At 38.9% G+C, this 24,191-nt stretch overlaps 1 protein-coding gene across 5 annotated transcripts in view; it reads left to right on the top strand.

The window, feature by feature from the left end:
• Garin2 (golgi associated RAB2 interactor family member 2) overlaps positions 1-24,191 on the top strand; it is a 55,560-nt gene that overhangs the window by 12,854 nt on the left and 18,515 nt on the right. For 4 of the 5 annotated variants that reach the window (XM_063241485.1, XM_063241483.1, XM_063241486.1 and 1 more), the window contains exons 4-6: positions 1,958-2,154; positions 2,746-3,289; positions 17,500-17,747. In XM_063241485.1, coding sequence (XP_063097555.1) covers positions 1,958-2,154; positions 2,746-3,289; positions 17,500-17,747 — 989 coding nt within the window. The other variant, XR_001201800.3, reaches the window with a different exon arrangement.

Raw genomic sequence — 24,191 nt, 5'->3', positions numbered from 1 at the left:
CACAGACCTATGTCACAGTGTGATAAATCAGAGCCTTCAGAACGCACAGCCTCTCCTGATTCTGTATGTTTTTGGCTGCAAGTCACTGAGATTTCTGAGTGAATAGGCTTAAGTGAGAAAACAGACAGACAAAGTGATCTCAAATAGAGTGAAAGATTCAGGATGCCTGTGCACTCAGGGATTTAGGTTCTCTCTGTTATCACCCTGTAGCAAGACATCACATCTAAAAGAACAGTGACAGCTGCCAATAACACAAGAAAAAACTGTCTCATCCCGGTGTCCCTTGGTGAGGGGCCTGAGAAATACTTTCCAGAACCACCCACCAGCAGACCCTTATGTTGGACTCACTGGCCAGGCCTGGCGCACATGCCCCCTGCTGAAATCAGTCTGCCAAGGAGATGGAGTCACCTCCTCAGTTTTAATTGGAATTTAACCCCTCCCCACAGAGTCACCAGCCGTGAGGGGTAGATAATGAATAAACTCAAGACTCTGTTAATAAGAAGAGAGACGTGACTTTTGGATGGGCCACAGCCTCTTTCTGAAAATGTTTGCTTTTAAGTGGTTGCTATCTTCATTAAATAGGTTATCACACAGCTAAGAAATCAAAGTGTTGCTCCTCTCTGGCTTTCTTCAGATCTCCGACTACTCCTTTTCCAATCTTTTTTTGCTAATAGCAAAAACATTATTGCCGAAGAGTCTTGTTTTTTATACATGTGTGTCTCTACCCTCTCCTCTCCACCGAGCCAGGCTGTTCCCCATCCTTTAGGTCTCACTGAGAGTCCCTTCGTCAAGGGCTTCTCTGACCCCCACGTACGGGGGTGAACTGGAGTGGGCCTGCTGCTAGCTGTTTGGGATGTTTGTAAATCAATTGTTCAACATGGCCACTATTATTAGTATTATTTTAATTTGCAACAGCCAATTTCTCATTATTTGCCACAAACTCCTGGGATCAGTCAATCTTCTGGCCCAGCCTTCTGAGCACGTACCGCCATGTATGGCTTAACACAGCCAGTAATAAAAATTAAATTATATTGCCGGGTATACAGCTTAGTGGTAGACTGTGAGTGTTTGTTTTTTTGTTTTGTTTTGTTTTGTACCTGGGATCAAACTCATTACCTTGTACTTGCTGGGTAGGCACTTATGCCACTGAGCTAAAGCCCCAGCTAGATTATGTATTTTGCATTTGTGAGGCCTTGGTTCAAGCCCTAGTAGTACAAAAAACAAACAAAAAAACTAAATTATATAAGCTTACAATTAGGTTATATCCAAAACAAAGAAACTAAATATCAAAACTCAAAATTCTTTTATTATTATTATTGTTATTATTATTATTATTATTATGCTTTCCTTTTGCCTATCCTTTGATGCTATGGACAGAAGAGTTTAACAAAGAGGTATAGAATTATCACTTGTCTCTGTGAAATAAAGGGCCTGAAATATAGCTCAGTGGCACAAGCACCTCCTAGCAAGTGAGGGTCCTAAATTCAATTTCTGGCACCAAAAGGGAAAAAAATAGAAACTGAAGAAAGAATATATATAAAATATAAAGTGTGTGCTACTTATCCATTATGTTAGCAACATTTTAAATAAGCTTCTGTATAAATGTGTCTTTAAGAGTTATTAAAGGTTTACCAGCACATTGCTGGCTATATCCCTACCCTAAACTCAGTTGAATCCCTTGTTATACACTCCCACAGCATCCTGAACTTGTGCTTAGTAACACTTCATACAATAGCAATTAATTACTTAAATTGCTTGCCAACCTGGATACCCCCAAGTCCAGGACTATGTCTGCCCATGTGGTATCTCCAAAAATTAACATAAGCTAGTAGAGAGCGGATGCACCATGATCCATCTCTCCTTTATTTGCTGACCTCTCGTACCATGCCTCCAGTAAGCAAGGTTGTGAGGGCCATGCCTCTTATCAAAAACCTCCTCTCCTGTTCTCTGCACTCAGGTCAACAGGAGAGGAGAATCCATTTACGTTCATAACCGAGCCAACTGGGTGACTGTGGGCATCTGTTCTTCCAGTTCCACCCAAAAGACCCCCAATGTGATGCTGTTGGCACATCTGAAGCCCACCACACAAAAACATGAAGCGCAGTTGTTCGAAAATCTCCTGGCGTCTCCTACAGAGAAACTGGTGCTCACCAGGTGAGTTACAAAGGAAAGAGGTTAAGACTCCCAGCAAACATGCACCCTCCCTGGGGAAGCTGAAAAGGGAAACCCCATGACCCCTGCTCCAAAGCAGTATCTCACTTGCTCTCCCTGCTGCGAATGACCAAATTGTATCCTTGAAGTTGAGAAAAATGGTTTATGACAAAATCAATCAAACATATATTTGACTTGTAAAAACTAAAACTAAGTAACAAGAAATGAAGACTCATAATAGTACACTACTTCTCAAGAATATGCCTTCTCCCTCCCTCCAAAAGCCCAACTTCTATCAGAATTATCTCTGGTTTTGTCTCAGCCGCTAACTTGCTCTATGATGTTGATCAGATTCCTGAACCTCTCTAAGAGTCAGTTTTTCAGGATGAATTAAAGTGAACAATATCTTGTGGTAAATAGTTGGCACTCTGGTTTTTTAGTCCATCAAGAGTCTTGAGTACTCTTGGGAATCCCCACTGAGAGACAGATGTGTATAAGCCTGTTGTTCTCCTGCTATAAAATATAAAAAAGAAAGACCTTTTTACAGATCTCCGACCAGGTTCTTGATAATGTTACAATGGCATTTGTTTGCAGGTTTCTTCCTCTGCAGTTTGTGACTCTTTCTGTGCACGATGCTAAAAGCATGCGCCTCAAAGTGAAGCTGGTGAGTGGTAGAGCCTACTACTTGCAGCTTTGCGTCCCTGCGAATAAACAAGATGCCTTATTTTCTCAATGGATGGACCTCATCTCCCTCTTAAATGAGAAGAAAGCCAAAACTTCCAAAGTGTCAGAAGTATCAAGCCTTTCAGAAATCACAAACAGCACTGAAGTCACAAGTTCCATGGACATCATGGACATTACAGCTTTCACCAATGCACAGGCCACACACATGTACCTACCTGTACATGTCACAGAAAGCATGAATTTCTCAGAGTTCACGGATGCTACTGACATCACAGATGTCACAGATATTCCAGAAAATGAGGTCACAGAGTTCCCTGATATAAAAATCGTCACGGAAGTCACAGAAGTCATAGAAGCCACTGAAGTCAAAAGTATCTCTGATGCCACAAACTCCCCGGGGGTCACTGTGGTGTTCGAAAATGATGACATAATCAGGGCCAAGCAAGAGGAAAAGGTATGTGATACAAAATATTTAACTCCTTCATAATCAAGTTCTAGAACAACCCCCAGGTCCCAGTTCTGGAATGCACCCTGAGTAACCTTATGTCAACAATGAGATCTAATCCCTCAGCTTGACTGGAAGGAGTAGTATTCCCCTGAAACAGGCAGCCTTTTCCAGCAGATTTAACCCAGCATCTGAAAGCCATGATTCCCCAAAAATAAGACCTAACCAGAAAATAAGCACTGGTCATTACCATGGTGATTGGGGCTGGCATTTTTGATTTCTTGTTTTCAAGGCTGATTATTTTCCAGTGAAGTCTTATTTTCAGGGAACTTAGGAGTCAAAGGAGATCTGGTTTAAAGTCTTAAACTGCTGTGCATTAGTTGTGTGGCATTTGCTAAATCACACGAACCTTAAGCTTTTCACCTCTAAAAGAGGATATTAATATAATGTAAGCATTATTTTAAGTTTTAAGTATACATAGAATTACTAGTATCTTGCAGGATGGGTTGAAACTTCAGTGGTAAAACTGAGGGTGGAAATCACAAAATTAAAAAAAAAAATTTTTTTAAATCTGTTTTAGAAAAGACCAGGAAGTAGAAATACACAGTCCTGATTCAGGTGGGATGTTGCATAATATGGCGTGAAGAATATTAGAAGGCAGAGGTGGAGGGTTGCTTGAGTCCCAGATGTAGTAGGAGGGACTTTGCTCTTGGAAAAAACCTTAGTAATTAAGAGCTTCTATGTACTGGAACAAACGAACTGGTTTTTAAAACAATTAACAGAGATCAGTTGGAAGATGACCACTGAAAAGGTCTCCGTTAGAAAAAAAAAAAAAAAAAAAAAAAAAAAAACGGTGAGAATAGACATTCCACAGGAAAAAAACAAACAAAAACCAAAAACTCAAGTATTGCCCCAAAATGGTGGAGCAGAGTGTTTCCCCGCAGCTCAGCGTCCCCAAGACCGAGTGTGTAGAGCGTGCAAAACAATAGCTGGCCGGGAACCAAAGTGAGTGGAGGCCCGCGGGGAAGAGGAGGCTCGGACCCAGGAGAAGACAGCGGATTAGGTTACAGAACCAGCTCCGCGCGCGGAGGAGGGACCTGCAGCGCAGCCACAGCTCTGCCTCAGCCAGGGCGAGGCGAAATGAAACGGACCACTGTTTTGCTCACGGAGAACAGAGAGATGCATCAGGACTAAGAGAAGCCCTGCAGCTGAAACCGGCCGGGGAAATGCAGGGCACTTGTAGAGCGGCCTTCCGCGACGGACGGTGGTGAGTGACCGGGCGTAAGAGCCTGCAGCCGCAGCCGCGGAGCGAGAGCTGCAGGGACCGCGAGAGCTAGCAGGCCCCGGAGTGGAGGAGGTAAGGACAGGCGCGGGAGGCCGCCTGCCGGCCGGGAGACAGCCGGGGAGGCCCACCGGGGCGGGGGCTGCAGAACAGACCGGCTCCTGCGGGCAGACCGGGTCAGCCTCGGTTACCCAGCACTGCACACACGGCCTGTCCTCCCCGTAAGCAGAGCCCACACCCGGCACTGTGCGGCCCGACTGCCCCGTGCACGTCCAGCACGAACACAGACACATCCCGGCTGCAGAGCTGCTGCCTAACCCAAGGCTGAGGAAGGGAGCCGGGGTGCAAAGCCACAGAAACCTTTCAGAATTATTCTTTGTATTATTTTTTCATTCTGTTTTTATTTTACTTTTTTTGTTTTTCTATATTTTGCTGTTTTCCTCTTTCCATACATTTCCCCATTATTTTATTCTTTTTTCTTCTTTGAGTGTGTCTGTGTGCTTCTCTTCCTCCGGCCTTTTTTCCTCCTCATATAGTTTATAGAGGATAAGGAAAGTCTTTCTTGTCCTTTTATATCCCCTCAACTTTCATCTGTCTCTTACCCTGACCTCTTCCGTCTTACTCATTCTCAAATTTTTTTCTTGCTTCTTTCCCTTTTCTTTTTCTGTAATATTTAAGCAGTCACGGACTCTTTTCCTATCCTCATCTCCTGTCCTCGTTTCTACTAATTTTGTACCCAGTTTTCCCTGTTACCTCCTTCTAAATATGTAACATACTCTTCCCAGCATTAGGATCCTTTGCCCCCTCCCAGGTCCTCCTGCCTATACCACAGAGCAGAAGATCTTCAGCTTGTGGAAAGCCAATTTTTCCAACAATATTTATTAAAGAGGCTTTTTTTCCATGAACATGTTTAGCCCCTTTGTCAAATATAAGGTGGCTGAGTGTCTTTGTAGTAGTGTTTGCATCTTCTAATCTGTTCCATTCATCCTCAGGTCTATTTCTTTGCCAGTACCATGCTGATTTTATTACTATGGCTTTGTAGTATAGTTTCAAGTCAGGAAGTGAGATCCTCCTGTCTTACTTTTGTTGCCCAGAATCACGTTCGCTTTTCTAGGTTTCTTCTGTTTCCAGATAAATTTTAAGAATGTTTTTTCTAAATCTGTAAGGCATATTGATGATATTTTGATTGCGATTGCATTGAATCTGTATAACAGTTTTAGGAATATGGTCATTTTCACAATGTTCGTTCTTCTTAACCAAGAGCAAGGAATATCCTTCCATTTTCTAATACCCTCTTCAATCTCCTTTTTCAGAGTAGTATAATTTTCAGCATACAGATCTTTTACATTCTTGGTTAGGAACACTTCTCCACTGTTGGTAGGAGTGCATACTGGTATGACCACTGTGGAAATCAGTATGGAGATTCCTCAAAAAACTAGATTGGAAGTTCCATTCAATCCAGCTATTCCCTTCCTGGGTATTTTCCCAGAAAAATTGAAAACATCATGTCAAAGAGATATGTGTGTACTCATGTTTATAGCAGCACAATTTGTGATAGCTAAAGTTTGGAAACAACCAAAATGCCTCTCAACTGCAGAGTGGATAAAAAAAAAAATGTGTTTTTATGCAATGGAATACTACTCAGTTATAAAAAGGATGATCTTAAGGCCTTTCTAGGTAAATGGAGGCAACTTGAAAATATCCTCATTAATAAGCAACACTCACATGAGTAAATATCACATTGTCTCTCTAGTGTAAAAAATAATAAAAATTGACAGAATGAGATCCAAAAAGTATAATAGATACTGTGAAAGCAAAAGGGAAGGCAAGTGCTCTAAAGAGTATAACTGTATGTATAGTGTGTAAGATAGATGACCATATTATTGAATTTCTGTTCACACATTGAACAGAAAGATTTGCACTGTCAATGTTTGAGAGTCTAGCCCCTATTTATGCTTTGATTTTGTGACTGTGGCAGCTATTTTCTAAGATGACAATGAGTTATATATCAACTAGTGATTGTATGATGATAATTTTTTTGCATTCGGTATTGTTCTACCCTTTTCTGTTTTTCTATTTTCCTTAATTTTCCTTTCTTTATTTGAAAAAAAGAGAACAATGTGCAATATAACAACCATTGCTAAATTTCTTTCATTCTGTTTTGAAGCCCTGTATTGTTATTGAGTTTGCTGTTGCTGTTTATGCTTTTTGTTTTTCTTTTCTGACTTTTCTCTTTTAAATAAAACAAATAAATGAGAAAAGAGTTAGGTTGTTAAGATGCTTACACTATAACAGTGAATTTCTACTATAGGCTAAAAGGAGACCCAAATCAGGGTCTTATGGTGTGTTATCTCTTCGCTGGCCCTGATATTACTGTAATGAGTTGCCCTGTTGTTGCTGTAACTGATTTGATTTCATAGGAATAGTCCTGATCCAGTGGACAGTTTCATGCCAGTGAACCTGTCTGTTGAATCGATCACACCCAGGAGAAAAGACTGCATGGATCTAACCCAAGATCTCAGGCTGAATCAGGCTCTGCAAGGCCCTACAACCCGGCAGACAGAAGTCCCGAGTCTGATTGGCGGCAGTACTGCAGGGGGCGGGGTGAGAGCAGCTATTGGAGCGTGAGCGCTCAGACGGGCCAACAGCTACTCGGGACTCACATGCACAGTGTCTCACTGGAATATTTAATCCGTATTCCCATTGGACATCCCATAGGCTTAAGTGTTTGTGTTTCTTGATTTTTTAGTAATGTGGAGTTCTGTGCTTTTATAGTTTCTTGTGTTTTTTAGGTTGGTTTGTGTATTGGTTCTTTCACTGGCTCTGATTTAATTGGTGCCTAGGTTGTCTCTCTTGTCTCAGCTCCCCATCTATTTTCTTCACCTTCTCAACACAAACTATAAAGACCAAAAGAATTTGAAGTGAAGTATTTTAAACCCTAAAAGAAAATAACTTCTAACCAGATTCTTACCTAGCAAAACTGTCCTTCATAATAAATGGAAAAATGAGATATTTCTATGAAAAAGATCAGCTCAGAAGAGGTATGAGTGTTAGAAAAGTGAGACCATGTGAGAAAAGAAAGAACAAATCAGACTTTAGAGAAAATGGAGTCATAAGCAGCGAAGAAGGGGCCTCTCTGAGGTCTGGTGTCCAAAGGCTGGACTACGGCAAGATGAGGGAATAAAGGAGAAGGGAGATGGGTACCCAGACCCATGAGGGATCTGAAGCCAATATCGAACCCTGGAGAGGAAAGCAAAGAGATTTCAATGAAGAAGAAGGAGGTGGCAAGTGACACCTTCTTCCTGAGCCCTGACTCATTGCATGGGAGGAGTGGCTCGAACCACAGACACTCAGTGATTATTGGTGACCCCAGAGGCCTCCACAGAGAAACACACCAGTGGAATGGAGCAGGGAACACGGGCAGACTGTGGTGGCTGGTGAGTCCAATCCAGACATCCCTCAGGAGCGGGTGATTGGCAGATAGCTATCCTGGAGAGGGGCCAACTGAGCTCAGAATTCAGAGCGCTTCAGGCCAACTCCATCCAGTGGATATCACTGTGAGGGTGATGCTGCCAAGTTCGAGTCAGCATAAGGTCAGGGAGCCAAATTCAGGAGGTGCATGGAGTGTTACAGGCTGAACCAACTGGGTTCTAGCCTCACAGCCAGAAACCAGGCTGAACTTCAGTGGAACTAAAGGTATGGGCCTGCTGAGATTATCCACTGCCACTGTAACGCTATGGCTGGCTTGCTAGGATTAGTCAGCTCGGCTCTGAACTTTATCTTCATACACTGTCCACCAATGACAGCAAAGACATGTCAAGTGGACAATTTTTAAATTTAATGTTATTTTTTTTAACTTTTTCTTTTTGTTTTATATTGTTTTTGATTGATTATTCTTGCTTTTATGAGTGTGAACACGGTTTCTGGTTTTCTTGTTGTTCTGCTCTTGTTTTTATTTCATTCTTCTCTCTTTCTTGCCAGTCTTCTTCACCAGTTTCCTAAAGTTTACAGAATCTTCCTTTATTCTCCTTCTACCTTGCTTCCAATCTCTTTCTCTTCTATTTCTGTATTTTCCCCCAACCCCTTTTAAATCATCTCCCTTGTTAATAAAATCACCATATTGAGAGCTTATTTACTGTACATGATTTTCTGTTCATTTTAGATTTTATTACATAACCACAAATCTAGTTCATGTGATTAAAGGTAGGAAATTAATAATGACCTCAGTTTGTCATTTTCTAGGCTGTTTGTTATTGCTGATTGTACTTTAGCCAAGGTGATGTAATTGCTCTAACCAGTTGTTCTTCCTGGTATGCCAAGATTGAAATTGTCTAACGGTCATAAACAATGCTAAAGGCAAGTGCAAAAGAACCAGGGGTAGCAACTTCTCATCCCCAATAAATAGAAAAGATACAATTTTGTAACTGATTCAAAACACAAAAGCCACACCTGGAAGATATCTCTAATAAGTTCCGAATACTAGAAATAAAACCACTCTCCATCAGCAATCTATAGGCATTAAGCTAGTAATTAAACAACAACAACAACAAAAAAAAAAAAAAAATAGAAAAGGAGAGGACATTTAAATGAGATGCAACGCCAGACTTCTAGCTCATGAAAGGCAAGCCTAGGGGCCAATGATGTGGAAAAATTTGAAAACGGCCCACCTGGACTCTGAAGTGGCAACAATAACAAAGCAAATGAATGAGGTTTCATTTAAAAAATCAAATCAGAAATAATTTCTCAGGGCCAGGAATATAGCTCAGTAGCAAAGTGCCTGCTTGGCAAGTGCAAAATTGTGAGTTCGATCCCTGGTACAAAAAAAAGAGGAAGAGGAGGAGGAGGAAGAGGAGGAAGAAAAGAAAGAAAAAAATAATTTCTCAGATAATTATAGAGATAGTGGCCATAATGAAAGACATGGTTAGAGACTCTAGAGCAGATACTGATTTTTTTTTTTTTTAAAAAAAGGAGGAGTTTAAGAAATGATACAACCAATTCCGCCTGACAAGCTGAAAGTGTGTGCAGCGCTCTCCAGCCCATGGGGAAACTTTGGCACTTCTATCCAAGACTAGTAAGGCCCCACTGGGTGACCCCAAGTGGCTGGAACCATCTGGTTAGGTCTGTCTAAGGACCTCCTCTCAACTGGGGAAACTCCCTGCAATAGGGACAGATACTGTCAGCTCAAGAAACAACTGAGACCTTGCATTCAGTTTCCTTAAGGGAATATAATAGGAAAATGGCAAAACAAAAGAGCAAAATGCAATCTCAAACCTCCAGCCCATCCCAAGCAAGCCCAGGAGACATGGACATAGAACAAAATGTAAGCCGTACACCTGAAACTCCTGAAATGATGGCAATTGAAATAACTCTGGGAAGCTATAAAAGAACTCAGATCAGAAATAATCTCCCAGATAAAAGAAGAAATAATAAATGTAATGAAAGAAATGCTGAACACATCTAAAGAAGACATAGTTTAAAAATTAGAGAAATGATTAAAAAAGATGGAAACTTTAAACAAACTATATAAGAAAGAAACAATGCATGAAATAGACTCAAAGAGATATACAGGAAATCAAAAATTCCATTGAAAGTTGGCAAAACCGCCTCAATGAAAGTGAAAATAGACTTTCAAACCTCAAAGATAAGATTGCAGCTAGTGAACAGGAAAGGAAAGATCTTTTAAAAATAACAAGGAAGGCCAGGGATTTAGCTCAGTGGCATAAGTGCCTGCCTGGCAAGCATGAGGTTGTGAGTTTGTTCCCTGGTACAAAAAAAAAAAAAATTGAAAAGGGGAAAAAAAAACCTTAGGGCTGGGTGTTTAGCTCAGTAGCATAAGTGCCTGCTTGGCAAACATGAAGTCTTTAGTTCGATCCCCAGTACCAAAAAGAAAACAAACAAGGAATCAGAAAATAACAATTCCACAGTTTCAAGATGATGCAAAGAAAAACAACATAAGATTGATAGGGATAAATGAAAAAGAAGATGACAACACAAATGATATCGAGAGGCTATTCACAGAAGTAATAGCTGAACACTTCCCAAACATGAGAATGGAAACTGACGTACAGACCAGTAAAGCATATAGAACTCCAAATAGCCATAGTCAAAATAAAACTACACCCAGATATATAATAATCAACATCCCAGAAATCCAACATAAGAACAGAATATTAAAAGCTGCTAGAGAGAAAAGACAGATCACCTATGAAGGAAAACCCACCAGAATCACAGCATGCTTCTCAACATAAACAATGAAGTCATGAGCGTGGAGTGAAGTATTTCAGATCCTAAAAGAAAATGATTTCCAACCCAGACTGATGTACCTTGCAAAACTGTCCTTCAAAGTGGAAGGAGAAATAAGGTACTTCCATGACAAAGAACAGCTGATAAACTTCATGATCACCAAACTAACCTGAAAAAAATACTGAAAGACATTCTAGATAGACATAGGAAAAGACCACTAACCAAGACAAACAATTAAACAGAGTGGAAAGATAAAAAATCAACAGCAGAAAGATAACGGTCAAAAATAGATCAATATAGTTCAGTTATAAGCATTAATGTGAATGACCTCAATTCACCAATTAAAAGAAACAGACTGGCAGAATGGATCAAGAAACAACATCCAACCATATTCTGTATGCAAGAAACCCATCTAACCCAAAAACTCATAGACTAAAAGTCAAAGGACGGAAAAGAATATTCCATGCAACAGGAACCCCGACGAAAAAGCAGGCGTAGTTATTCTGTTTGCAGACAATGTGAACTTCAAACCGAGAATCATCCAAACAGATAAAGGAAGTCACTACATATTAGTTAGGGGAAAACTTCAAGAGGAAGAGATAACAATCTTAAATATATATGCACCAAATTTGGGAGCACCCAGCAATATAAAACAAATATTAACAGAAATGAAAAATCAAGTAATAACAAAGTTATAACGGGAGACCTTAACACCCCATTGACACAAAGAGACAGATCAACAAGACAGAAAATCAGCAAAGTGGGCAGGGGTTTAGCTCAGTGGTGTAAGTGCCTGCTTGGCAAACGCAAGGTTGTGAGTTCGATCCTTGGTACAAAGAAAGAAAAAAAGAAAAGAAAGAAAATCAGCAAAGAAATAACAGAACTGAATCACACCTGTGAACAAATGGACTTGGTTGACATATAAAAAGTGTTCCACCCAACATCAGAAAATACATTCTTCTCAGCAGCCATTCTCCAAAATAGACCAAATACTAGCCCACAGAACATGCTTAAGTAAATGCAAAAGAACTGAAATTATCCCATGCATGTTATCAGATCATAGCACCATGAGACTAGAAATTAATGACAGAAGAAACTGCAAACCCCCACAAACACATGGAAATTGAATAATATGCTCCTGAGCAGTCAGTGGGTCACAGAGGAAATTAAAGAAAAAATTAAACAATATCTACAAGCAAATGAAAAATATAAATACAACTTACCAGAACCTGTGGGATGCAATGAAAGCAGTCCTCAGAGGAAAATTTATTGCGGTGAATTCTCACATCAGAAAAACAGAACAAACACAAATAAACAATCTGATGCTATACCTCAAACATCTAAAAAAAAGAAGAGCAAGTCAAGTCCAAAGCCAAAAGAAGGGAGGAAATTATAAAGGTCAGAGCAGAAATCAATGCAATAGAGACTAAGAAAACAATACAAAGGATCAGTAAAAGAGTTGATTCTTTGAAAGAATAAATAAAATTGATAAGCCCTAGCCAACCTTATTTTTAAAAGGAAAGAAAAAACTTAAATTCATGCAATAACGAATAAAAGGGTGAAATCACTACAGACTCTGTGGAAATACAGCAGATCATCAGCACCTATTTCAAAAACCTCTACTCTTACAGACTTGATAACATAGAAGAAATGGACACATTCCTAGAAACATATGAATTACCAAAGCTGGATCAAGAAGGTGTAAAACTGCTGAATAACTCCAATTTCAATTAATGAAATTGAAAATGTAATTAAAACCTTACCAAAAAAGAAAATCCCAAGTCCTCATGAATTCACTTTAGACTTTTACAAGAAATTCAAAGACTTAATGCCAACACTCCTCACACTCTTCAATGAAATTGAAAGGGAAACAATTCTCCCTAACTCATTCCTGGAAGTGTATTCCTCTAATACCAAAACCAGAGAAAGATCCAACAAAAAAAGAAAACTACAAGTCAGTCTCCCTAATGAACATAGATGCAAAAGTTCTCAATAAAATATTGGCTAACAGAATACAACAAATCATCAAGAAGATTATAAACTATGACCAAGTGGGATTCATCCCAGGAATGCAGGGATGGGTCAACATATGCAAATCAATAAATGTAATCCACCATATCAATAAAGCCAAAAGTAAGAGTCACATAATCATTTCTTTTTTTTTTTTTACATGATCATTTCTACAGATGCACAAAAAGCTTTTGAAAAGGTCCAACACTCATTGAAGGTAAGAACTTTACAGAAAATTGGGATAGATATAGTCTTTACCTCAATATAATAAAGCCATCTATGACAAATCAATAGCTAGCATCATATTAAACAGCCAAAAAATGAAAGCCTCTACTCTAAAATCATGAACAAGACAAGAATGTCCATTATCACCACTCTTATTCAATATAGTTCTGAAAACTTTAGCCAGAGTAATTAGACAAGAAAAAAGAAAGAAAAAGAATAAGGATAGGAAAGGAAGAAGGTAAATGTTATTATTTGTAGATGACATATCTACATAGAAGACCCAAAAACTCCAAAGGAAGATTCCTAGAAATAATAACCAAATTCAGTAGTATAGAAGGATACAAAGTCAACACTCAAAAAAAAAAAAAAAACCAATAGCATTCCTGTATCCAACAAACTCACTAAGAAAGAAATTAGAAAAATGACACTTTTCACACAACAGCATCAAGGAAAATGAAATACTTAGGAATCAGTCTAATGAAAGAAGTAAAGGATCTTTACATAAAACACTACAGTACTCTGAAAAAAGAGATTGAACAGTATAAGGAAAAATGAAAGCCAAGCATGGTGGCTCACCCATGTATGCATTTGGGAGATTGAGGCAGAAGGATCACTGTGCGTTTGAGGCCAGCCTGGACTACAAAGTGAGCTCAAAACCAACCTAAAATATATAGCAAGATATTGTCCCAAGAAAAACAAAAACAGAAAAGGGAAAAAAAAAAGAATAAAGAATATCCTTTGTTGTTAGATGGGCAGAACAAATGTGGTAAAAATGACCATATCTCCAAAACTAATATACAGATGATGTAATCCCAATCAAAATACCAATAGCATACCTCAAAGAACTAGAGAAAACAATCCTTAATTTAGAACCATAAGTGACCTAGCATAGCAAAAGCATTCTGAGCAATAAAGGCAACACCTGGGCATCACAATCCCCAACCTGAAATTATACTACAAAATTACCATGATAAAAACTAGCCTAGTACTGGCAGAGAAGACAGATCCAAGGATCAGTGGAACAGAACAGAAGAGGCAGAAACAACTCCAAACACATTCAGCTACCTTATCTTTGACAAAGGGGCCAAACACCTTCACTGGAAGAAAGATAGCTTCTTAAATAAATGGTGCTGGGAAAACTGACTTTGCACATGTTGAAGATTAAACCTAGGCCTATATCTCACACCATGTGCTAAAGTAAAACTGAAATGGATTGAAGATTAAATAGTAAAACAGAAACTTAAAAAAAAAGAAATTCTTAATCTGTTGGAAGATAGAATAGGTAAAATTTTAAGACATAGGTATAGGCAAAGACTTTATGAACAAAACCCTGATCACATAGGAAATACTACAAATACTCAACTGGGATCACACAGTAAAAAGCTTTTGTATGTTGCAGCCAAGCATGGTGGCATACACTTGTAATCCCTGCCTCAAAAAGACAAAAAAAAGAAAAAAAAAAATCAGGGGAGGGAAAAGAAAAAAAGAAAAGAAACCATTAATAGATTCAAGAGACAAGCCATGGAGTGGGAAAAAATTTTACCAGCTATTTCTCAGACAAAAGACTGATATCTAGAATATATAAAGAACTAAGAAAAATCAGACCTTCCAAATTTAAAGATTATTCACAAATGGGCATCTGAAATGAATAGATGCCCACTTCTCAGATGAAGAAGTAAAACAGAATATTAATGTATAAAATACTTGAAATAAAAAGCCAGGGATTTAGCTCAACAGCATAAGTGCCTGCCTGGCAAGTACAAGGTTGTGAGTTCAATCCCCAGAGTCAAAATAGTAATTATTATATATATGAGATAGATATATGTATAAATATTCAATAAATAAATATATGAAAAAATATTCCGTATCACTGGTCACTCTCACTCCAGAAAGAACGGCTATCATCAAAAGATCAAGTGGAGCTAGGGAAACTGGTTGTGAATGTACAGAAGATTAAAAATGTAACCTCTCTCGACATATCCTAAAAATAAAAATGGATCCAAAATCTAAACATTTAAATAGAAACACCTACTGAGGGACAAAATATGTAAAACTCTTGAAGACATATATGTAGGAAAATATTTCCCATTGGGAACCTCACTTGCGTAAGTAACAGCAAGAATCAACAAAGGGAATTACAGAAGACTAAACAGCTTCTGTATTGCAAAACAGCAGAGTGAGAGACAATCTACAGAATGGAAAAAAATTTTACCAGCTACTTCTCAGAGGACTAATAGCTACAATATACAAAGAACTCAAAAAAATTAAACCACCTACAATTAAAGACAGTCAAGAAATGGGCAAGAGAAATGAACAGACACTTCACCAAGGAAGATTTACCAATGATCAACAAATACATGGGGCCGTGCATACAGCTCAGCGGCACAGTGTCTGTCTGGCAAGTGTAAGGTCCTGAGTTCGATTCTCAGTACCAACAACAACAACAAAAAAAAACAAATATATGATAAAATGCTCAATATCCCAGGCCATCAGGGAAATGCAAATTAAATTCTATCTTACTCCAGAAAGAATGGCAATCACTAAGAAATTGAACAGTAACAAGTACTGGCGAGGATGTTCTGAAAAAGGAACATTGTTGATGGGAGTGCAAACTGGTACAAACATTATGGAATCAGCACGGAGATTTCTCAAGGAACTGAAATTAGAAATTCCATAATGACTAATACAGTAAAACATTTCAGAAAGCAAAAAAAGAAAAAGCTTTAAGTCCACTTTTATTTTTTTAATTTATAGCCATCACACTGTGGAATAGAACATCAGGGTGTCCTCCATCCACCCAGCTATAGCTTTGTACCCGTTTACCAATGTCCCCCATTTCTGTCCTCTGCTCCCCCAACCTTCAGAAAAAATTAACCAATGTAACTGCCAATTAAAAAAATAAAAAAGTTCATTGTTACCAAAGGTGTGGTTAACTGGAAATTTATACAGATTCGTGGTATGGAGGAGAATTGGCTCAGCTTTCTTGAAATGATTATGAGTTAAAATCCTTTAAAAACTCTATACCTTTTGACAGAAATGAAGCTTTAGTTACAGAGATGTTGACTGTGGGTTGAGGCACAGCCTAGCGGGAGGGTGAGTGCTTGGCATGCCCAAGGCCTGGTTCCAGCCCAGCGCCAAACACACAGGGACACATAGGTGTGAATCATACCGTATCCAAACTGTGCTCTAAAAGTGAATTTATGAGAGCATGGACACGATATAATCATCCACCAGAAATGGCTAAATAAAATTAAAAATATGAAGGGCAAGTGCGTTATCTTGTTTCTGGAACTACCATAGTATCTAGCAAGATCTTAGGCACTCAATAAAAATTTATTAAATCAATTACTATGCTGTTGAAGAATGTTTCTTGGCCTAGAAAAATGTTCGTCAGAGAAGATTAAAAATGAAGACTACAACCTCCAGGATATAAAAACATATTAAGGAAAAAATTCATTTTGTGAATAGCGGTTTATCTCTAGATTATGGGGTTATGGACATTTTATACCTTATTTACACTTATCTTAATTCTCTCCAACAGAAAAGTAATTTTTAATTTGGAAAAATGTAAGCTGTTTTACACAAATAATAGTGACAGAAGGAATATGTTTATAATGTTAGGTGAAAAATGTAGGTCAACTTCAAAATGACCTCACAACAGTTATACACAAAGCAAATAAATGAGCAAAATAAATAGGAAATAATCGGCCAGAGACATAGTTGGGTGATAATATCATCTAAGGAAGCCGGGCGTGGTGGCGCCTCCCGTAATCCCAGCACTGAGGCAGGTGGATCGTGGCTAGCTCAAGACCAGCCTGGCCTGCAAAGCGAGCCCAGGGCCAGCCTGAACCGCAGAGTGAGACCTCGGCTCAAAAAGCTCCCTACACCAAAAAAATCATCCAAGGCACAACTGTCTCTTTCTTTTCCAGGAATAATTTTCTACCTTTCACGTAATTCCTTAGGAGACTTTTCAAATGTTTTAGTATCAGTATATATTCCATTCACTGTAAGAAAAAATTAACTTACTTTGAAGAAATAGGACTGTTGCATTGTATTCCAGCAAAAGAGGGGTAACAAGTCCCGCAGGGGCCACGGGAGGAAGATGGCGGCGGGGTGGGCGCCTCCGGGCTTCTGCCTGTCACTGACTGACTGAGGGAGCGGGCGCCTCAGCGGACGCCGGGAAACTAGGAAAAGGAGATCGTCTTCAGTGTGTTTAGGTGCAGCTTCTAAGTCTTTTGAAGAAACACTGCTGTCACTGCCCTTAAAAGCAACCTCCGGCTGAGGCTGTGCAGGAAGCCCGTGCACAGGCAGGCAGGGTGGCCAGAGCCCCGCCGGGTGCGGGCCGCGCAGCTGTGGGCGGGGGCAGCGCCTGGCGGTGCGGTGGCGCTCTGCTCCCCGGGGAATCTAGTTCGGGGCGGTGCTTTTCCGCTACCAATTTGTCCTGCTTGCTATTTTAAAGGAAAAAAGAGACAGTGTTGTGAAGACCAGCTGTCTGCGAGACGCAAGGAGCAAGCACGAGTTCAAACAGTCCTCAAAACACGTCACCATCTCCGACATCACCCTGACCTTCGAAGGGGAGAGATGCTTTCAGACTCCCCTGACTCCCCTGAAGAGTGAGGCGGATCTCTGCGGAGAGCTGACGGAGGCGACCTCGGAGGAGAAGAAGACCGGGTTTAAAAACACAGCTCTCAAAAGCCTAGAAGCCAGGTATGTGAGGAAGGAAAATCCGTGAGGACTCTAAAGGTAAAGCCACGGGCGCACGTGCGTGTGCGGGCCTGGGACTCACACTCAGTGTGAAGGCACACTCACATGGCAAGGTGTAACTGTCTGCATTCGGTTCACACCTGGCTGAATTTAATTCACACTCCGGTTCCTAACACAGTTGGTATTTTTGGCTGCTGGCCTGGTGCCGATTGAGTGCTTTTGAAAATATACCGAAATCACAGTGTTCACGTTCGGGAGTTTTAATACTGAGATCTAGAATGATTGTGTGTACATTATTTTTACCTCTATATTTTTTCTTCTCTCTCTACCCTCTCCATATCTCTATACTTCTCATACTTAAATTTATGATAATTTGTAAAAAACGAAAATTTGTATTTTCGTAATTGCAGTAGTCGTATTGAAAACTTAACTGCATGCTGAATGAGTGAGCACTGTAGTATTATAAAGATAATCTGATCATTCTGGATTACCAACTAAAAAGAAAAAAGATCTAAACGTTTAGATCATAGGGTGGGTGCAGTGGTGCACCTTGTAATCCCAGCTTCTCAGGAGGCTGAAACAGGCAAATTGCTTGAACCCAGCTGAAGACCAGTCTCGGAAATGTAAAAAGACCTTATCTTAAGAAGAAAAAAAAAGAATTTATATAAGAATGAAAATAGGAGTGCAATTAAGTACATCTACTTTTTAAAGAAATATAAAAAGCAGTAGGGCAGGGAAAACAAGAAAAATGAAAATTTAACCTAAGAAAAAGAAATTAACTGGAAAACTTTTAAAGAATTTAATGTGCTAAAAAAAACAACAAAACTGGAAAACCACTGAGATAGCTATTTAAAAACAAAAGTAAAATTGAAGACTTAAGTGTCACATCAACCTATAGAAATAACAATAAAATGTTACTGAAAATTAATATACAATTCTGCTTTAAAAGCTTGGAAACTCTAAATTTAGTAAACAGCTAACAAACAGGCAAATTGGCAAAAACTGACACAATAAAACATTGAGAACCTGAAGAAATAGAAAGCAATTACCGAACAATGCCTACTAAAGGAAAAGACAGTGCTGACATTCATTGAATAGTTTTTAGATATTCTACAATTGGCTCTATTTTGTGTAATGTTTTCTTTTAATAAAAATATCAGAAAAATGTTTTGTTTTCCCAAATTTCCTGAAGCAAGTAATTGATCTGGCTTCTAAAGCCAAAGATGCTATTATAAGAAAGAAAATTCTAGGTTAATCCTGTTTGTGATAATAAAAGTTAAATTATTAGAATCTCAGCAGACAAAATATAGAGAGCTTAGGATAAAATGAAGAAAGCTTAATCGTATAAATATGAAAGAGCAGAAAACTCAGGATACTTTAGACACATTTGACATTTTTTCTTTCTTTCTTTCTTCCCACTTGGTACTGGACACACTGAACTTCGGGCCTTCACACTGAGCTATGTCTCCACCCCTTTTTAAATTTCTAATTTTAAGACAAGAGTCTTAAGTCACTAAGTTGCTGAAGCTTGACAGGAATTTGTGATCTTCCTGCCTCAGCCTCCCAGAATGCTGAGTTTACAGGCATGGCCACAAATTTGAATGCTTGATGACAGGAAAGATCCACATAATAGTAAGTTTCCCTTTGTCACAATAAAGAATATTTACTTTAAATCAGAGCCAATGTTACTATTAATGAGGAAATTTTAGGGCTGGAAGTATAGCTCAATGGCAGATCACTTGCATGAGCCCTGGGTTAGATTTCTCCAGCACAAAGGGAAAGGAAAAGAGGAAGGAAAAAAGGGAAAGAAAGGAGACTAGAAAGAAAAGGAAGACAAATTCTAGAAGTGTCATACTTAAAGTGGAATACATATTTCCATTAGTATGTCTATGTACTATAAGAGATTCTAACAATTATCATAGAACAAAGAAATGTAAAGAAAAAATAAACATTTGAAAATGTCACTCTTGGAGTTAAGCACGATGGTGCACACCTATAATCCCAGCACTTGGGAGGCTGAGGCCGGAGAATCACCATGAGCTTGAGTTCAAGTCCAGCCTACATAGCAAGACTCTGTCTCCAAAAAAACCCACAAAAAATGCAGCTCAATGCTTTAAGTTATATCACAAAAAAGAAAAAGATAAATTATCTTAAACTAAAATAAGTTGAAAGAAAATGCAATGGTATCATTGCCTCAGTTACAGGATACAGAGAAAAGTTCATTTCTTGTCCACTGAAGCAACAAAAGTCATTTTCAATGACAAAGTCTGATTCATTCACTCAATATTTACCGAGCTCCTCCTATGCGCTGGGTGCTGAGAATATGGCAGTAAAAATATCAAGTCCCTGTCTCTTGAAGTGTTTTATTGTAGTGGAGGAAGTAGATCATAAATAAAATTTTGCCAGCCAGGATGTGCTGTAATAACGGGAAAGGGTAGCAGGTGATTTAAGGAAGGCAGGAGATATTTTACACGGTGGTCAAGAGCTCTCGAGAGGAAGGACATTTGGTCAGAGAACTGTGGAGGTGTGCAGCTGCAGGGGCATAATTCTGAGCTGAATAAAAATTACAAATATCTGCCAAATAAATAATTTACATACATCCATGTGTAATGTACATAAAACAGACTGGCAATAGAGGAATAATCAATTATACATAAATAGCTGGTGGGAATTTTTGAAAGATCCAATTAACAAATGATTTAAAAACAGGAATAGAAAATTTATTCCAGAAGACACATTCTTGAAGCAGGATCCACTTCACTAATAATAAAGAAATACAAGATAAGCAGTTACCAGTCTGCTTTTCGTTGGATGTCTGCATGTTTATGATGTTGCTATAAATTGTGAGGAGCTTTCTGAGTGACTTGGCAATTCCAATCACAGTTACACCCCTTGACAGGAGAATACGTATCACAGGAGAGCTTGTGAAAAGTAGCTTGTGTTTGGCTGGGGATTTAGCTCAGCGGCATAAGTGCCTGCCTTGCAAGCAGGCAGTCGTGGGTTCAATCCCCAGTACCAGTAAAAAGGAAAAAGACAAAAAAAAAAAAAAAAAAAAAAGTAGCTTGTGAAAACACAGTGCATCCTAGTTAAAATCCTAAGTAATTTAAATTACAACTAATGGAGGAATGGCTAGCAAATAGTATATTAACTAGGTAAAAAGCTTGATGTTCAGAAAAAGCAATAGGCAGAATTTCAATGAAAGAAGTATAGACTAATAAGGATTAATAAGTTACAAAAATAAACTTCAAAAAGTGTATGTACAATATTATTTCTACACCAGGATGGGGAGCACCACAGTTTGAGCATAGTTGATCAAAGATAGCTACTGGTAGATGTTGATAGGTTCTGCTAACCTGGGGTTTAGCTACATCCTCCCAGTTTGATACTGGTCCCCGAGAAACAACTTGTGTCTCCAAGAGTAACTTCTGTGTTCTCCTTCTCATTCCAGAGATAAACCTCCAGCTCCCTTTTTGCACGTGCTCTGAGCCCTCTCCAATCCCAAGAATCCACAAACACCCAAGCCTCGGCCCCCTACCCCCAGCAAATCTTTCTGTTTCCTGTTTTACACAGGCAGATACTCCTTCAAATCAGTGGTTAATATGTCACTTTGCTCACCTCCCAAACGCCTCCCCCAGCCAAAACTGATAAAAGTAGTCCCACTTCTGTGTTCTCCTTTGAGAGCCTCTGTACCCGGTGCCCATGAAGCTCTCCCATGCCCACATTAAAGGTCTCCTCCTGTGTCTCCTTATCTCTCTCTCTCATTTTCTCTGTGCTGCTTCAGATTGTGTGCCCAAAAATTCTCAGTCAGATGTTTCTATGAAACACTTATTACACAACTGATTGCATGTGGAATTTTAAAAGCAAATTGATGTAGGATTCACTAATTGGAAGGCAATTTCACATAACATCTAGAGAATGAGCTTTGCAGTTAAATACTTGAGTTCAGCTGGCTCCTCTTATTTATTTATTACCTTTGTAATCTTGTCAAGTTCCTTAACTTCTTCAGGACTTAGATTTCTCATCTGTAAAATGGGAATAATACCAACCATGTTGACCTAATGAAGGGATTAAATAGCTGATGTTTTAAAAGGTCACAAAGGCCAGTAGGATGGTGATTGTCAGGCTTCAGATAGATAGGGAGGAAGAAAGAAAGCAGGAAGGAAAAGAAAAGGCAGAAAGTAAAAGAGGAAGGAAGGGAAGAATCAAAATCTAGAATAAACTTTTAAAAATCTAATATAGATCTAACTCCTATTAAATAAAGTGCTAAGATGCTTCTATACCTTTCAGGACCTCTAGTCTTTCCACTGGCGATGCGACCCAATAAACTGAACCTAAGGAAGAACTGTGTGGGGGCAACACAAAGCTTACTCATAATTTTTATTGCAATAAAAAAAGGAGATTGTCAATTAAAGATGAGGATATTTGGATGTATGATTAAGTCCACAGAAGGCTAAATTTAAAGTAAAAATTCTTTTAACTAAATGCAAAGGGAAATTTTATTATGAAGTAAAATAGGATAGCAATCAACCAATGAATTAAAAATAGTAAGTACACATTATTGGTTATAATGATAAATAATAGAACTAGTTTCTGTAGGCTGTGGGAGCTGCCCCTGAAAACTTCACAAAAAATAACCTTAAGGGTTAGGAATATAGCTCAGGGTAGAATGCTTGCACACACCAGGTCCTGGGTACATTCCTAGTACTGCAAAAAAACAAACAAAAACCACCCCCCATTCCCCCATCCTGTGTATTTTGTCCTATGGATTCTGGAGACGACAGATATTCTGTGATGGGGCTAAACCTTTTTATATTTCTAATTGTTATATAATTTTGATTATTTAGAACATCCATTGCTTAAACAAATGAAAGGATACATGCTAAAGTAAAATAGAACTGTGTTCTGGGAAGTCCTTAAAGAAGTGTAGTAGGATGGAAATAGGTATGTTGTAGAATTCTGAGATACAGAAACAAAAGCATATAAAGGAATTGGGACATATTAGTTGCTCAGTAAGTGATCATTATTGCCACTGATTCATTTCCAATTGTGGATTAGAGAAACAAGTCTCTCAAAAAATAACTTACATAAAACAGCTCAATTAATTGTGTGTGTTGTTACTCAAAGCTGGCTTTCTTCTTTCCTAGTGAAGTGGGAGTCAAGGGAAACAAAGGAACGTAAGTGATCTCTGAGGAGAGCCACAGACCTGAGATGTTTACTTTAGCCCCTAGGCACTGCATTTCTCACATTCCAGAGCCTCCAGGTCCCAGTGCCAAGACTGGATCTTCTTTGCTCTCCACTGAAGCATTGTCTGATCTCAAGGGTTCCCGTATGGTGTCTCTCAAAAGAACACCACCCGGAAACTTGTTAGAGATGGAAATCTGGGAACCCTGCGCCATCTCACTGAATCGTAAACTCTGGGGAGGGGACACAGCGCTCTGTAATTTGCTGGGCTCCGGAATAATTCTAACACATGCCCAAATTTAAGAATCATTACTTTGTTGAGAAGCCAGTCCTAGACACAAAATGGAGTTTAACAAAGATGCTTCTTCAAATAAGGATTCTTCTTATAACTGTAAGAAAGAATATTGGCTCAAACTTGGCGGGGGGAGGGGGGGCCGGAGTCTTTCCTATATGAATAAGTGCCGAGATAGATGATAGATAGATAGATAGATAGATAGATAGACGAAAGGACAAAGATTTTTTTTAAGAGGAGGAGAGACTAAAGAAAGGATAGAAAAAAGAAACTACTAATCAGAAGTAGAGAAAGGAGACAATAATATAAAATGCAGAGGACTGAACATGGTGGCACACACTTGTAATCCCAATACTTGGAGGGTAAAGCAGGATGATTTCAATTCCAAGCCCAGCCTAGGCAATTTAGCACTGTCTTAAAAAAAAAAAAAAGAAAGAAAGAAAGAAAAGAAAGAAAGACTGGGGATGCAGTGCATTGCAAAAGCCATGGGTTCAATGGTAAGTATCTGGGGGGAAAAGAATGTGAAGAATAAAAGCAGATGCCCCTCAGTAGTGACCACACAGGTCGCTATTACCCCTAAATACAGTTTAGTAGAAAAGCCTAAAATTTCTTTAAAACAAACATGACAAAATAATCCATCTAATTTCATAATTTGTCCTCACTAGTTTCTGATCAAGTCTGGTCACTCTGACATTTTTCTTCTCCTTTACTTCACACTCTGCTGAAATACAAGCAAGGTCTTCACCCCTACACTTCAGAAGCACTGATCATAAACCAGAATCATAAACCGTCAATGGCTTAAGTCATCTCAGCTTCTTTCCTTGCTCTTTTCCGTGTAGTGAATGCCTTGAATCATTACATTACAAAACAGAACTTTGAAAACTCATTGACAAACGTTACTTTTTGTACAGTTTTAGATCAGCAGAATAATTGAGCAACTTAATTTTCATATACTCTACTTCTTCCTCATTCAC

The sequence above is a fragment of the Cavia porcellus genome, unplaced genomic scaffold (assembly GCF_034190915.1).
Source record: "Cavia porcellus strain 051 isolate PalLab524CR breed Dunkin Hartley unplaced genomic scaffold, mCavPor4.1 scaffold_31, whole genome shotgun sequence".
NCBI lineage: Eukaryota > Metazoa > Chordata > Mammalia > Rodentia > Caviidae > Cavia > Cavia porcellus.
This window is presented reverse-complemented; position numbering and strand designations above follow the sequence as displayed.